The sequence below is a fragment of the Mustela putorius genome, unplaced genomic scaffold, assembly GCF_011764305.1.
Source record: "Mustela putorius furo isolate JIRA1106 unplaced genomic scaffold, ASM1176430v1.1 tig00003850_pilon_pilon_pilon, whole genome shotgun sequence".
NCBI classification, from domain to species: domain Eukaryota; kingdom Metazoa; phylum Chordata; class Mammalia; order Carnivora; family Mustelidae; genus Mustela; species Mustela putorius.
Window position 1 is genome coordinate 18,833,730 of NW_025422002.1, and position 15,238 is coordinate 18,848,967.

Below are 15,238 nucleotides of genomic sequence, written 5' to 3' on the forward strand. Positions count from 1 at the left end.
TCAGGGTCACAATACACCTGCACCCTCCCTAACACTTGCTCCCATCCCTGGTCCGAGGCTGTATTGGACACCCACCGAGAAGACAGCACCTCCGAGATTCCTAGAGAGGCCGGCCTGGCGACTTGGGAAGCCGGAAGCCCGTCTCGAGGCACTTCCTGTCCGGTCATTGTTCTCGCGCCGCCAGGCGTAGTTCGTTGGATCCTGCCAGCCTTTTGCTACAAAGGCCGCGAGCTCCGGCCGTCTCTTCCGTGAACACGGTCAGTGGGGTTGGCCGGGGTGGGCACGGACGTCGCAGGTGCGGGAGAGGCCATCCCGGGGGCGGACTGCGGCGACCTCCCTTCGGGGACCCAGGGTTGTCTGTCCCTAGGGCGGCTCCGCGTCCCACCACTTTAGGAACACGGCTGCCGCCTGCTGGGGGTCTGGACACGGACAGCACCAGGGGCCAGGCTCGCCACGGAAACAGGGCTGTTTGAGGTATGAAGGGGGGAGGAGGTGGGTTGCCACATCTGGAAATAGGGAAAAGACGCTGAAAGGGAAGCCCTTGATAGGGGACTGCTATCTGGTGTGGAGGCGATGGGAGTTTAGTCAGCGGCCGCGTAAGAGTGCTCGAAGGAGGCATTCCCCCTGTAAGCAGGTGAGATGAGTGTGAAGGGCCTCATACATGGTAGAATATACTAGTCATGGAAAGAATAAGCCTCCAGGATTGAGAATTGTTCCAGGAGTGAAAGTATTATTGCCTTATGTAAGAAATTCCGTGTGTCCGGTAAATTTCCAGTAAGTTAACATAGGAGAAAGCATGGGATTACTTCAATAATAGCAAAAGTGGACTTAATAAAATTTGGCACCCCCCCCCAATAAAACTGAAGGGGAATAGAAACATTTTAATTTCTTCATTGTAAAGTAAACTAGTAAACTCGTTTTATTCACCGATTAAACAACAAAAACAAGCCAGCAGACTTGGCTCTGATACAAGGGTGTTGGTGGTGTGATTTGGTGTGATCCTTTCAGAAAGCAATTTAGCACTGTATATCAACCATGAAATCCTTAAACCAGTAATCACTCTGTCCTGAAGGTATAATTCAGCAGAAGAAAAAAGTTTGCACAGAAAAAAATTTAACATTGTTAAGAATATAAACTGGAAACAATCAAAACTCCTTTCACTAAAGTAATGGCTCATAAATAGGGTTGGTTAAGTTATAATATAGCTGTAATTCAGAATACTATGCCAGAATGAGGTAGTTCTGCATGTAATTATACTGAAAGATCTATCTAAGACTGTGGAATAGAATGCAAAATATAGAAATTGAGTTTAAATGCATAAAAATGCACGAGTGTGATCTAATCTCGGGGAAAATAAGCAGTATATGTAAAGGTATACATTATCTGAATGGAAATGGAGAGAAAACATTGATGACTGATAACTACAGTTTGTATGTGTGTAGGGCATGTATTTACTTACACATATTTCTTGATCCTTTTTGGATGAGAATGACAGATTAGGAGAATTAATACTATAGATTATTGTATAGCTACTAAAAATAACCATGAAGAATGGTAATATAAAGCTTCTTCTTCTTCTTTTTTTTTTTTTTTAATCTTAAGAGTAATAGGCATTTGGAAGAAATGGAAAAAGTAAACATCAAACAAGAAGGAGCTCAAACTACCTGTAAATAAACACAGGCACCTAGAGATGACCACCCCTAAATGGTGTCCCTACTCTCAGTCTTTTTCTTGAGATTCTTTAGTTTATGCTATTGTGTATTTTAAAAAAACAAAAGAAAACTAAAAAATCATGGTGATAATTGTGAAAATATATATCCCCATAGTTAAAAACAAAAAGTTTAAGAATTCATAGTTGTCAGTGGTTTAAAGTTTTCTCTTAAAAGAAATATCTTAGATTCAGTGCTCCAGGTTTTTGAGGGTGGAGTAGGGCTGATATTTCTTAGTCATTTTCTGTATTTTTCAAGTTTTACAATAAAAATACATTAACTGTATAATCAGGAAAAAATCAACAAACATTATATAAAGCTGTTTGTAATGCGATTACTGTGGGAATAAATTACATGTTTGCGGTTGAACTCTCTCCATCCTATGAGTCAGACTAGAGCTGACTCTTGCTGTAGTGACTGCTGCCTAAGCACTGGTGAGTTGGCCAGTAGGCTTAACGGTACCCAGAGAAACCTCTGCTTGATACTAATGTTTTCTGGTTTTTCAGTAGACAGCCTTCATCTTGGCCCTGGGAAGAAATTCGGAAAGAAGTTTTTGAAACTTAAAGATTAGATGGGGCTTGACCTCTGCTGGGCAGCCCCCAGCTATAAGAGTTCCTGTCCTGAGCAAAGAAGATGAGTGCACAACCAAGAGAGGCCATGGCCTTAGCTCCCTGGGGCTCATTGACAGTGAAAAAGGAGGAGGAAGAGGAAGAAAACTTCATGGGTCAGGCATCCAGCCAACAAGTACACTCTGAGAACATAAAAATCTGGGCTTCTGGGGAAGGTCCTCAGACAGGCCTTGATATATCAGAACAGGAGAAAAAGGTAAATAGTGGTCTGGGAGGAGAGTGGGAGGAGAGACCTGAAGACCTCAAGTGGTTTCAGAGGGGACTATGTCCCTCTGCTTCCACATCTGGAGCATTATTTCCTGGCTAGATCTCTGGCCTTTAGGCCTTTGGAATATAATAGAAACAGTTTTTTCTGATTGATGGGACATTTAGTGCTTTCTGTAAACTAGTGGTTCTCAAACCTTGCTACACAGAATTAATTGGGGAGATTTTTAGAAAATTGTGAAGCTCATGCCACACTTGATTCCAATTAAATGAGAATCTTGCTGTGCGACTCAGACATCTGTGTTTTTTAAAAACTCTTCAGGTGACACTCCAGTCAGAATCTGATAGCTCTAACTTATGCTTCTTAAAATTTAATATGATTTAATATCTCAAATTTTAATCACCAGGAGGTCTAGTTAAAATGCAGATTCTGACTGATTCAGAAGGTCTGGGTTAAGATTCTGTACTTTTCACAGATTCCCAGGTGATGGTGATCTGTGGGTTGCATTTCATGTAGCGAGGCTATACACTGTACTGTGTTCTGTAATGTTTTCAAACATTGCTCCCTACCATCACTAGCCGGAAATCTCTTTCCCAAAGATCATAATCTTGCTTCTCTGATCTTTAGACCTCAGAAAACTCTACCCTGGAAAACCTCCTCATATGCTCTTTTCATGCATTCTCTGGCAAGCTAGTTTTGGATGCAAGAGTGGGCAATGCAGTGAAATCAAAGTGATAGAGAAGAACATTGCAGGCTTGATTCTCTGACTCATGCTGGGGATCAGAGAAGACCCTGACTTTATTTTCCTTTATTTTTGTTCGTTTGTTTGTTTTTGTTTTCAAGTTAAAAATCTTTTTAAAAAATGTGTTTTTTATGGTCTCCAGGAATAGGTACTTATGTTTCATCTTCAGAACTAATCAGAGCACCTCCCACTGACAATCCCCTCATAAATTGACCTATGCTTTCTTGTCTTTAGGGTCCAAACTTGTTTTGGGACATGGCTGTCATCCTGAAAGCAACACAGGAGGCACCTGCTACCTCAGCCATTGGCAGCTACTCATTACCAGGGACTCTGGCCAAGAGTGAGATACTGGAGACTCATGGGATCATGACCTCTCTAGGTAAGGTTCAACCCCCGGATTCATAATCTGACCACTTGGGTTTCTCAAAAATCTATTCAGAGATTGGTGGTCTGGTCTCCTAACTTAAGAAGCATGGAGTATTGAGGTATACTATCAGGGAGAGCTGGATAGAGGAATGCCAAAAGATGCATATGCATTTGTCACAGGAGTTGGCTTATTTTGCACACAGTCTTAAGACATCAGACAAACACAGGTGGACTCCAAATTCTCCTTTAATCACATTTAATGATTAGCAAGTTTTAGATCTATTTACACACGGAGACGCATCCTCTTCATATGCTTCATGTTTATCATTGGTTGGTGCTAGCTAAGATAGGAATCGTCAGTTTTTGTGGTGATTTTGAGGAAATATCCTGGAAATGTTCTGTTTTTATAAATCTTTATGCAGATTCCAGAGGATTTTGAGCAGGTGTGTCAGCTTTGCTGATGCTCAAAGCTAGGTCTTCATGGATGGTACAAATGGCTGGCTTATTAATTAATTAATTCTGTCTCTAAGCTAGGACTCAGGATATGTCTGGCTGGCAATGACAGAAGCTTACCTATGGAGGAGTGATGTGTAACTGTGGGTCAAGAATATGGTATCCATGGGTCCTGTGTTGTAGAAGTAATCTCTGGATGACTGCCAAGGCCCTTCTGGCACTCACATTCAATAAATCTACCTGGTACAGAGCTACACCTGAATATTTTGAACCCACTCTGCTCTTTAACCCATTCCTCAAACTGACCACTTTCTTTTTTTTATTGCCAAAAGCTTTTATTTTATTTTATTTTATTTTTGTTTTTGTTTTTGCTTTTTAAAATTTTTTATTTTTTATAAACATATATTTTTATCCCCAGGGGTACAGGTCTGTGAATCTCCAGGTTTACACATTTCACAGCACTCACCAAAGCACATACCCTACCCAATGTCCATAACCCCACCCCCCTTCTCCCAACCCCCCTCCCCCCAGCAACCCTCAGTTTGTTTTGTGAGATTAAGAGTCACTTATGGTTTGTCTCCCTCCCAATCCCATCTTGTTTCATTGATTCTTCTCTTACCCACTTAAGCCCCCATGTTGCATCACCACTTCCTCATATCAGGGAGATCATATGATAGTTGTCTTTCTCAGCTTGACTTATTTCGCTAAGCATGATACGCTCTAGTTCCATCCATGTTGAAACTGACCACTTTCTTAAATCAGTATTGTGTAGAAGGTTAGGATTATTACTTTTCATTTTCTTGTCTCTTCTTTAATCATTCCCCCTGTCAGCAGCTTCTGTTGCCTACTTTCTGCTCTCTATTCCATTCTCTCTGGTACATTTTGTGTATTATCACTTCTTTTCTGTTTACTTGCTTTGGTGGTCATTCACTGTGTTAACTCTAGCACTGACACCCATCCTCCAGTCACTGTTTTCCTTCTTTGCCTCCTACCTCAAGACGCTGTTCCAAGTCAAAATTTACCTTTCTGTGTGCTGCCAGCTGCTTGCATAGCAGCAGGTAACAGCAGTGACAAGAGCTCTAGGAATTAAGAGAAAGATCTGAATGTAGTTGCTGCCCTGCGTTTGATAATTCTGTGACCTTGAACAAGTTCTTTCTCTCTCAACGTCCATTTCCTGTCAGTTGGAGTGTATTCATTCAGTAAAACAGGATTTTGCGGGGGCCTGCTTGCTATGTGTTGGGTAGTGTGATAGATGAATAAGGGTGAATGAAACAGTCATGTCTTTTTTTTTTTTTTTTTTTTTTAAGCTCTCACACGGTGAAGGAAAATAGTTTCATCTTGATGATAAAATGTATAATACACATGAATACGTTTTGGAAATTTTGATGTGTTACTGGTGGTTAACATTTGAAAGAGTTTTATCTGCAGTTTCCTATGTGTTAATTACAATTGAATTTATTAAAGTTTTGCATTTAAAGCCAGTTTTTAAACATTTAAACATAATTTATTTTTTTTCTACTTATATACCTAGAAAAATTTTTATAAAAATGAGAATATTTGTACTTTTTCTTTGATTCATGTTTCGTTAACCTCAGGTTTTACAGTTTTTTAAAACTTTTTAAAGCATTTTGTTCTACCTACATATCAATTTCTTTATATAAAAATTTCCTCGTTTTCATTCTCAAATAAAAATATATAAAATGTATTAAGTTTCAAATTTAAGATACAATTCTTTAAAACATTTCAAACACATAAGTAGGCAGACTTCCTAATCTTATGTATAAAATCTTGATAAACACATGGCTTTTGTAAATCTAATTAATGACTTACAAATTTAGTAAATTAAATTACCTTTCCTATTGTATAATACATTCACCAGGTAAGATGGCAGACTTGAATGGCATTTCAGATCTCTTTTTAAAGAAATGAAAGGAAAGAATTGATTTCAAAAGTTATTACTTTGCCTATCCTGTAGTTGATTATAAGTACATTTTTAGTTTATTTCTTTACTAGGGTTACAATAATCCTTCAAGATCCAAAAAAGGAAAAATACCATCTCAAATAAGTGAGAGGTATAGATTCTACACTATTGGCTAATTAATAACCCAAGGGGATTTGAGCTTGAGTACACAGAATGAGCCTTCTTTCCTTTTCTTATACCCTGGGCATTGTCCAAGATCCTCGCTCTTCATCCCTGTGATGCAACTGTTAAATAACCACTACATGGAGACCTTTGTAGGCCACAGTTGTACCTGCTTCTGTAATAATTTTGACAGAGAGCATGATGCAAATAAAAGGAATTGTTTCTGTTATTGGTTCTAATTGGTCCATAATTCCCACCAGTCTTCTCTTTCATGTCTTTCTAGTGTTCTCAATCTCAAGGTAAAACAGGTAGGAATGAGGTCAGGGGATGGAACTGAGGTCATAGACTGAAGAATTCTTGGACTTTGCTCTTGTTGGAGAGAAGCTTGATGGGGGATGGGTTAAGTGATGATACGGGGCTAAAGGAAAGAAGAAGGAAATGAAAAAGAGTGTGGGGGGGATGTTAGAAACAAGAAAAATTAGGTGAAATGTATGGGGAAAAGAGAAGTAGAGAACATAAAAGAGAAGAAAGTAATGAGCAAAAGAAAAGTAGAAGACACATGAAACAATTACAAGGAAAAAATCGGAATATTTCACACACACTAATTTTTAAAATAAAAACCAAGAGAGGAGAAATGAAGAGGCAGTAGGGGAAAGAGATAGTGGGGAAAAAAATAAGAAAGAAGATATGGAGACAGATAGTGACTCTACTTAAGGTGGTGAGCATGGAATGTATGTATGGAATTGTTGAATTAATATGTTGTACACTTAAAACTAACATAGGACTGTATGTTAATTATACTTCAGTTGAAAAAATAAGGGAAAAAAATGAGGTAAGGGCAGTTAAACTACAGGGAGAAAAATAGAATAGATGTGAGAAAGATACCAGAAGAGTAGGAATAGAAATAACTGGAAAAATAGTAGCATTTTAGTATTTGTTGTTGGCACATTCAGTGCTCTGCTATATGCAGCCCTCAGGTATTGTATTGCCTTTTTCTAGCATCACCCATCTTTATCTGAATGATTGTGATGGGAGTGTCATGTAACTGTTGTCATAACCAGGCATAGTGGGCTGTTTCCCTGCCTGCCCTTGATACTTTGTATCCTGAAATCCCTCTGACTTACTCATCTCCTAGGTTGGAGAATTGCCTGGTCTGTGCTGGTGGGATGTTTTGTAGATGCTAGATTCTCCCCTCTACAGCTGCTGCATGACCTGCAGCTCACAGCTTTCCTGCTTTTAAGATGACATCAGTAGAAACATCTCCCCTCTGGAGGCTTGCCTCCCACTGCTGATTGCCCTTGTTTCTTCTGATCTGGGTAGTGCTCTTGAGCTTGGTATAATTCAAATACTGTTGAAAGGTTTATTCTTCTAACACTAGGCTCCCGGGTGCACATTCTTAGATCAAGGGTAGTAGGGGTAGAGAGGAGACAAACGTAAAGAATTATGATGTTACTGACTGCAGGCCCCCTTTTCTGACACCATTAGGGTACTGAGGCAACGTAGAACAGTCAGACACTGGTCAAGAGTTTTAAAATTTAGGATGTGGGCGCCTGGGTGGCTCAGTGGGTTAGGCCGCTGCCTTCAGCTCAGGTCATGATCTCAGGGTCCTGAGATCGAGTCCCGCATCGGGCTCTCTGCTTGGCAGGGAGCCTGCTTCCTCCTCTCTCTCTGCCTGCCTCTCTGCCTACTTGTGATCTCTCTCTGTCAAATAAATAAATAAAATCTTTAAAAAAAAAATTAAAAAAAAAATAAAATTTAGGATGTTTTGGTGTTTTCATGATATTGGCATAATGGAGCAGGCTGTATAATGTCTCAAACTTAACTCAGAAAGATTAGCTTTTCTTGACACAAAGTGAAGCTGCTAGCTTAACACAAGGGTTCATCTATTTACTCTGTTCACATTCTTTAGTCTCTTCTAGGGTTGCCGTCTATCACCATAACAACTCCTATGCCCTAAGGTTCATCTTTGCTCCTGGGCCCTGACATATGGACCCATAGCGCAGCTCAAAGTCACTGCAGACCCTCACAGAGCCACATTCTATGCTCCAAGGCTATTCTCAGTCATTGCTATAGACTAACTCAGTTAATGTTTTCAGGGTTTATGGGATAGATATTGTCCGTACTTTGGAGATGAGGAAACGGGCACAGAGAAGTAAATTACTAACCCAAAGTCATGCAGCTGGTAAGTGGCAGAGCAGGTATTTGAAACCAAGCAGTCTGGCTCCACAATCCATGTTCTTTTTTTTGATTTCTTTCTTTTTTAAGATTTTATTTATTTATTTGAGAGAGAGGCAGTGAGAGCAGGAGAGGCCTTTGACCTGAGCCAAAGGCCGTTGCTTAACCAACTGAGCCACCCAGGCACCCCACAATCCCCATTCTTAACCTCTGTGCTGCATAGTCTTTCAGTGTTTCAGGTCTCTTAGCTGTTCTGGTCCTTTTGGCATGCAGTGTGGTCCTTTGTGTCCATTCTTATTCCTTCTTTGATATCCAGCTTCCTCATACACAAAAGTCTTGGTTGCATAGATCTTCAATTCCAGGGATGGAATGTCCCTAATTAACTGGTTGGTTGTAAGCAAATCCACACTAAGTGGCTAAGGTAAGGAAGCAAGCCTGGATAGAGATTGGTGTCCTTCATAACTGGTCTTACTTGTAAGATTCCTCATCATACAATCAGGAGAGCTGTCTGAAGATGGCTTTCCTGGCATGAGGCAGTAGGTTGGATGTCTACTGAAAGTGCTGGAAAGACCATGAATCATTGGATTCTGCTGTGGGTGTGGGAGAGAGAGGTGATGTGGGGGGAATTCTTTCTTTTGACATTTTATGTACACTGAAGTCAGGTACTTCCTGGTATTTATCACTTGATGATGCTGTTCTTTTTCTTGGCCAGAATGTCAGCTGACATTTGTACTTTCTACTTATTGTTTCAGGTGCTGAAACCAAGAACCCACAGTTATTGGTTCCAAAAACTGAGATATGTGATGAAGCAGAAAAACCATTCATAAAGTCAGGAAGAATCCAGAAAGTTAATCCTCAAGGACCTGAGTTAGGAGAAGCCTGTGAAAAAGGGAACATGTTAAAGAGGCAGAGAATTAAGAGGGAAAAGAAAGATTTCAGACATGTGACAGTGAAGGACTGTCATGTACCTGAAAGCTTCAAAGTAGAGGAAGATCAGAAATGTCAGAAATCTGGGGAAAGATACAGTCTTAGTTGTAGCTCTTTAAAAAATCAGAAGAGCCAGCCTGGACAGAAACCTTTTACTTGTAGTGTGTGTGGGAAAGGCTTTAGTCAGAGTGCAAACCTCGTGGTGCATCAGCGAATCCACACAGGGGAGAAGCCCTTCGAATGTCATGAGTGTGGGAAAGCCTTCATTCAGAGTGCAAACCTTGTTGTGCATCAGCGAATCCATACTGGACAGAAACCATATGTTTGTTCAAAATGTGGGAAAGCCTTCACTCAGAGTTCAAATCTGACCGTACATCAAAAAATCCACTCCTTAGAAAAAACCTTTAAGTGCAGTGAATGTGAAAAAGCCTTCAGTTATAGCTCACAACTTGCTCGGCACCAGAAAGTTCACATTACAGAAAAATGCTATGAATGTAATGAGTGTGGGAAAACATTTACTCGGAGCTCAAACCTCATTGTCCACCAGAGGATCCACACTGGGGAGAAGCCCTTTGCCTGTAATGATTGTGGCAAAGCCTTCACCCAGAGTGCAAATCTTATTGTACATCAACGAAGCCATACTGGTGAAAAGCCATATGAGTGTAAAGAGTGTGGAAAAGCCTTTAGTTGTTTTTCACACCTTATTGTGCACCAGAGAATTCACACTGCGGAGAAACCTTATGATTGCAGTGAGTGTGGAAAAGCCTTTAGTCAGCTGTCTTGCCTTATTGTGCATCAGAGGATTCACAGTGGAGATCTTCCTTATGTGTGTAATGAGTGTGGGAAGGCCTTCACGTGTAGCTCATACCTGCTTATTCATCAGAGAATTCATAATGGGGAAAAACCTTACACATGCAATGAGTGTGGCAAGGCCTTCCGGCAGAGGTCAAGCCTCACTGTGCACCAGAGAACCCACACTGGGGAGAAGCCCTATGAGTGTGCCAAGTGTGGTGCAGCTTTCATTTCTAACTCACACCTCATGCGACACCACAGAACCCATCTTGTTGAGTAATAAGTACTTGTTACTCCAGGCATTGATCATAATCCACTACACCCTAATTGGACACGTCTTTGCTGTTTTGTTCCTCTTAAAAATGAGACCCACCATGTTCTTAAAAGTAACAGTATTCAAGAATGTATCACAGAAGCATTTCAGAGGCTGACAAAAAACATGGAAGCTAAGCTCCTAAAGGCAAGGACTCCTTTTTTAACTGTGCCAGCATTGGTCATGTTTGAAACGGAACGTGGCTTTCTTAGAAATGGGTCATACAACCCTAAGTGATAAAGATCCTATTTGAGGATCTTGTTTTTTAAAACTCTTAGTTTCTTGAGCAACGGTCAGGTTATTGCTATAGGGCTGCGTGGTGGGATTCTGAACTTTGAATCTTGTATTCTAGTATTTTGGGTTAGGAAGCAGTGATTAGTTAAGGAGACTGCATGGGGTAGCAATTCACCAACAACTCACCTGTGAACATTTATAAGCTTTCCATTCCTTAGGCAATTGAAACATTAAAAGAAAACCAAAACATTATCTATTGCTCCTAAAATGGATAGACGTAGGAAACAGCTGTTTCTCTTAATTGTGTATACCTCATGAACCTTATTATGGTAAAGCTCTAGGGACATCTCATGAGTCTTCCATTCTGCCGTCTATGTGGCCAAGCACTTGAGGATTGATGGAGAAAAAACACGGGGCCCACAAATACTGCCAGGCAGTATTCATTTGCTAACATCAACAACTCTCCCAAGTGACCCTGACTTCATTGCATTCCATCATAATGAGATACCTCTAATAGTCCCCTACCCAGATGGAGGAGTCAAAGAATAAAGCTTGCAGAGAGGCATGCCTGTATTACCTATGCTCGTTCTGCTCAGACCCAGCCAAGGGTCTCAGTTTGAGTGTCATTCTCACTTTTTGGCTGGTCTTCAGAAGAAATAATGGAGTCCTAATTTTGAGAGAACCAAAGAGGGAAATACAGGAAGAGGGAGGAGGCAGAGTGGGACTCCTAAGGTCCTTACTTTTTTGAGAAGTTCAAAGGTATTGGAATGTGAAAACTTAGAAAGATGAAGAAACTGGCTAAGGTAAGATAAACTTTTGTTACCATTGAGCCTTTATTCCTGGAAAAAATGATTTATAAAACTATGCAATAGGTAGAGCTATATAATATTGCCTTGTATTTAATATAGAACTTAATTCTTTGTTTATATACCTTCATGTATAGAATCAAAGTCCCCCAATTCTTCTCTTACACTTTCACATAGATCCTTAGAACACTGAAAGAAGTGTTTGCCCCATTTAACTGAAAGTGGTCAAACAACAAAGAACAGCCTACGTTCAAATCCAGGATTTAAATCTGGGTTCTCTGTTCTGCTGTGCTGTGTCTAACCACCTGTAATTCCCACTCAGATCTGCCGAGAGCCTGAGAAAGGTATATGGTCTCTTTCAGGTGAGGAAGCTGAGGTGACAGATTTTCGGATGTGCCTTAGGCAGTGTGACTAGTAAGCAGCAAATCTGAGACTGAAATTTGAGTCTCCCTAAGTTCTGGGTCTGCCTCTTCACCCTGCTGGTCAAAAGCATATTAAAAAAGCCCTACCTGGTAATAAGCTATCTGGTGCAACTCTCATGTAGAAGTCCCACCATTGGGACTCTTGCTGGCGCATTTGTTTTATATTTTACAGAGCACTTTCATGTACAGACAGCATAAACAAGAAAGCATATTTCCTCTTTCTCCCCTTCAACCATGGTCTTTCATTCAAGCATGTGCATCACTGTTTGCACTCTAAAATCATACAGACAATTCTAAGAAATTAATAGGATTCAAAAGAGAATAAAAAAGGCTCATGCATTTGCTGACCTTGAAGGTAACTGTTCCTGTCCCCCACCTGGGAGTGGAGAGGTCCAAAGATAATACTATGTATCTGCTGAGAAACGAGCTTGGGTCCCCCCCCCCCCCACACTGCAGGATTAGGAAGCCCAGAAGAGAGGGAGAGCAGGTCTGAAGATTGGGAATAAATCTGTGACATGGACCTGTCAAAAGACCAAAAGTGCACTTTCCTGAAAGATACCAACCAGGTTAGGATCCTTAGGACAGCTAAATTGTTTTAGCTTCATATTGTATGTTCATCCTCCTATTTGAATGCTTGTCATGGATGATTGTGATTTCCTGGCTAAAGATTGTTGTTCATAGACAGTTCAAAAAGGCCATGCAGGTGATTGTGATGTAAAGCTAGATTTGGGCATCACTGACCCAGCCTTGTAGTGTAACAGTGGTATTCACTTGACTACATGTTAAAATCACCTAGTATACTTAAAAATTTTTTTTTTTCATTCTCAGGGTCAAGTTTTTGTTTGTTTGTTTTTTCCCCCTCAATTCTGGAGGGGAACCCAGTGTATAACCAAGATAAGGGACACTTCAGTCGAATCAGTTCTGCAGGCCACAAATGCATGTGATCAAAGGTGGAGTGGGGAAGCTCTAGTATAAAGATGTAGATGTGCAGAGTGCTTTGTGTGGTTTCAGCAAAACAGGATGCTAACAACCTTGGCTGCATTGGATGTCCTGTACCTTGGCTGTAAGGATTGTGTGCCCTAATTTTATTTGTATTTTAGGTGAATATACCAAATATATAGATGAGCAAACCAAGTTTTACACAACATACTTTCATATTCCCCATTCAACAAAATTACTTTTTACATTTCTACTATATTTCATTTCCAGGTCTTTATTTCCACAAACCTGCACCCAGGTTCAGGACCTCCAGTCCTACACAAATCATGTGAGCCTAGTGGATTACCAGGCCAGATCCTTCCTTACTCAGCTAACAAATCTTACTTCCAGTTTATTTCTAGCCCTCAAAAAAGCCCTCCTTTTTTGGTGGTTTTGGGTAGATGAGAAGTGACTACTCTTAGTTGTCACTGTTGGCTTAGGTTTTCCTTTTCCTAGAAGTCAACTCCTTTCTCCCTTGGCTGTTATTTCTAGAAGCGAGTTGGGAACTCAAGTCCTGTTAAGTTACCAAGAGCTATCAGAGCCAGGACAATTGATGGGTATTAAGAGTAGAGCCAAGAAGTCTCAAGTGGGTGCAACAGTTATGTATTAAGGGGAGCACAGTGATGTCAAAGTGATAAAATCTTGTACTTTGGGGGGCATGGGAGAGGATCATCATTGACATACATACACTCACACCCCTCAACTGCCCATGGATTCCTCCAAGCTCAGGACCAAGTTTTTGGGCAAAGCTAATCTATGTTCTGGGTCCCTTCCCTCCCTTGCCTAGGCAATCTGGTGTCCTTTCACATCTGTCACTTTGCTTGCTCCTCCATCTAGTGTTCTCAATCTTTCTGGGCTCACAGCCCCTTTGAGGATCTAATGGAAGTTGTAAAGCCTCTTCCAAAGAAATGCGGATAGCACATTCAGTTTTTTGTTCATTTGTGGGAGCATATTGTTTGACTGAGGCCAGTTCTTGAATTCTCTAGGGCCTAAAGTCACACCTGGGGATTGTACTACATAATTGCCAGAGGCATTAAAAAAAAAAAAAAGAGGTCTAGAAGCTCTGGATGTTCCCCCAAAACAACCTTTTATATCTTGCTTTTCCTGGATTCCCTCCTTAAACAAATTACAGCATTATCCAGCACCCAAACTGGAAATCCAGGACGTATTTCTGGCTTTCTGTGTATCATTCTTTAGCTACAACAGTACTTTTCACTCTGTGGCAAACATGGTGCTAGTTCCTGGAGTCCAAAAGCAAACAAGGCCTACCAAATCCTTCTGATGTTTCATAGGAAGCCTCTCTGGACCTTTTAACATGATTTACTAAAGTCTTCACAGTTTCTTTCCAACCTTATCTTTCTACTTTCCATGTACTTTTTACTGTAGACTGGAGGCATGGGCTTGCTTTTCTCTGTGTCTTTGATCACACTGTTTCCGGTGCTTATTACCACCACCTCTTATCCACCCCCCTGTCTACTGAGCCTAGCTTTAGATTTCTTTTAAGATTTGATTCCAGTCTCATCTTTGGGAGCCCTCTGACTGCCATTTAGCAAGTATATATTTAGAAGTATGGAAGAGCATATGGTAGGTATCTACTTTATGCTTTAAAGTGAAAAAAATGAATTAATAATTGTGTATATAGTACAGTAATCATATAATGTTTCATATACTCTATACTGTTAAAACATAGCAGATAAGTTATATGAAGGAAATATAAGAAAATGTAAGTGGTTAAATGACATTCACAGCCATACAGATAGATGGTAAACTACAGAACTTAGGCTCAAACCCAATCCCATAGATTATAGAATTATGGGTGATTAAAAGTCATTTTTTAAGTAATTTCCACATTACCTATAAGGAACAAGAATTTTATAATCAGGAAGAGAATAAATTATTATATTTACATATTTGGTTTTATTGTTTAACTATAAACAGTATTTTAAATCTGTATTTTAAGATGTGGGCTATACCCTGCCATTTCTTTCTCCTTCCCTTTCCACCTCTCTGCCTCTGCAATGTAAAGTCTGATTCTTGAACTCTATTCTGTAACCATAGTTAGTCCTTTATGCTTTGTTTATTGACTTGTTCTAAAAATTGAAAATAAACAGCATGGATGTTATTATGACCATATTGCAGATCTAAGTAGCTTGCTGTGACTACACACACACACACACACACTGCATTTTGTTTTTACTGTAGTTTTTAGTTGTCTTTCTTTTCCCCTTGTACTGATGGCTTTTAGCATACTCTGAGTGATTTTCAGATTCTCCATTCAATTAGGTACTCTGTTGAATCCTCTTTTTTTCTCTTCAAGAGATCTCTAGCTTCCTGCGGTGTTCTGTCCTTGACATTTTCCTGCCCACTGTTCCATTGTTATACGGAATTTCATTGTGTCCTGAAT

At 40.2% G+C, this 15,238-nt stretch overlaps 1 protein-coding gene across 1 annotated transcript; it reads left to right on the forward strand.

Moving 5' to 3' along the window:
• The first annotated feature begins 18 nt into the window (after nt 1-18).
• On the forward strand, nt 19-14,959 carry ZNF35 (zinc finger protein 35). Its single transcript, XM_045063415.1, has 4 exons — nt 19-257; nt 2,219-2,534; nt 3,520-3,664; nt 9,115-14,959. Exons 2-4 carry the CDS (start codon nt 2,343-2,345, stop codon nt 10,359-10,361), a joined length of 1,584 nt encoding a protein of 527 aa, XP_044919350.1. The 5' UTR covers nt 19-257; nt 2,219-2,342; the 3' UTR covers nt 10,362-14,959.
• Nucleotides 14,960-15,238: the final 279 nt, after the last annotated feature.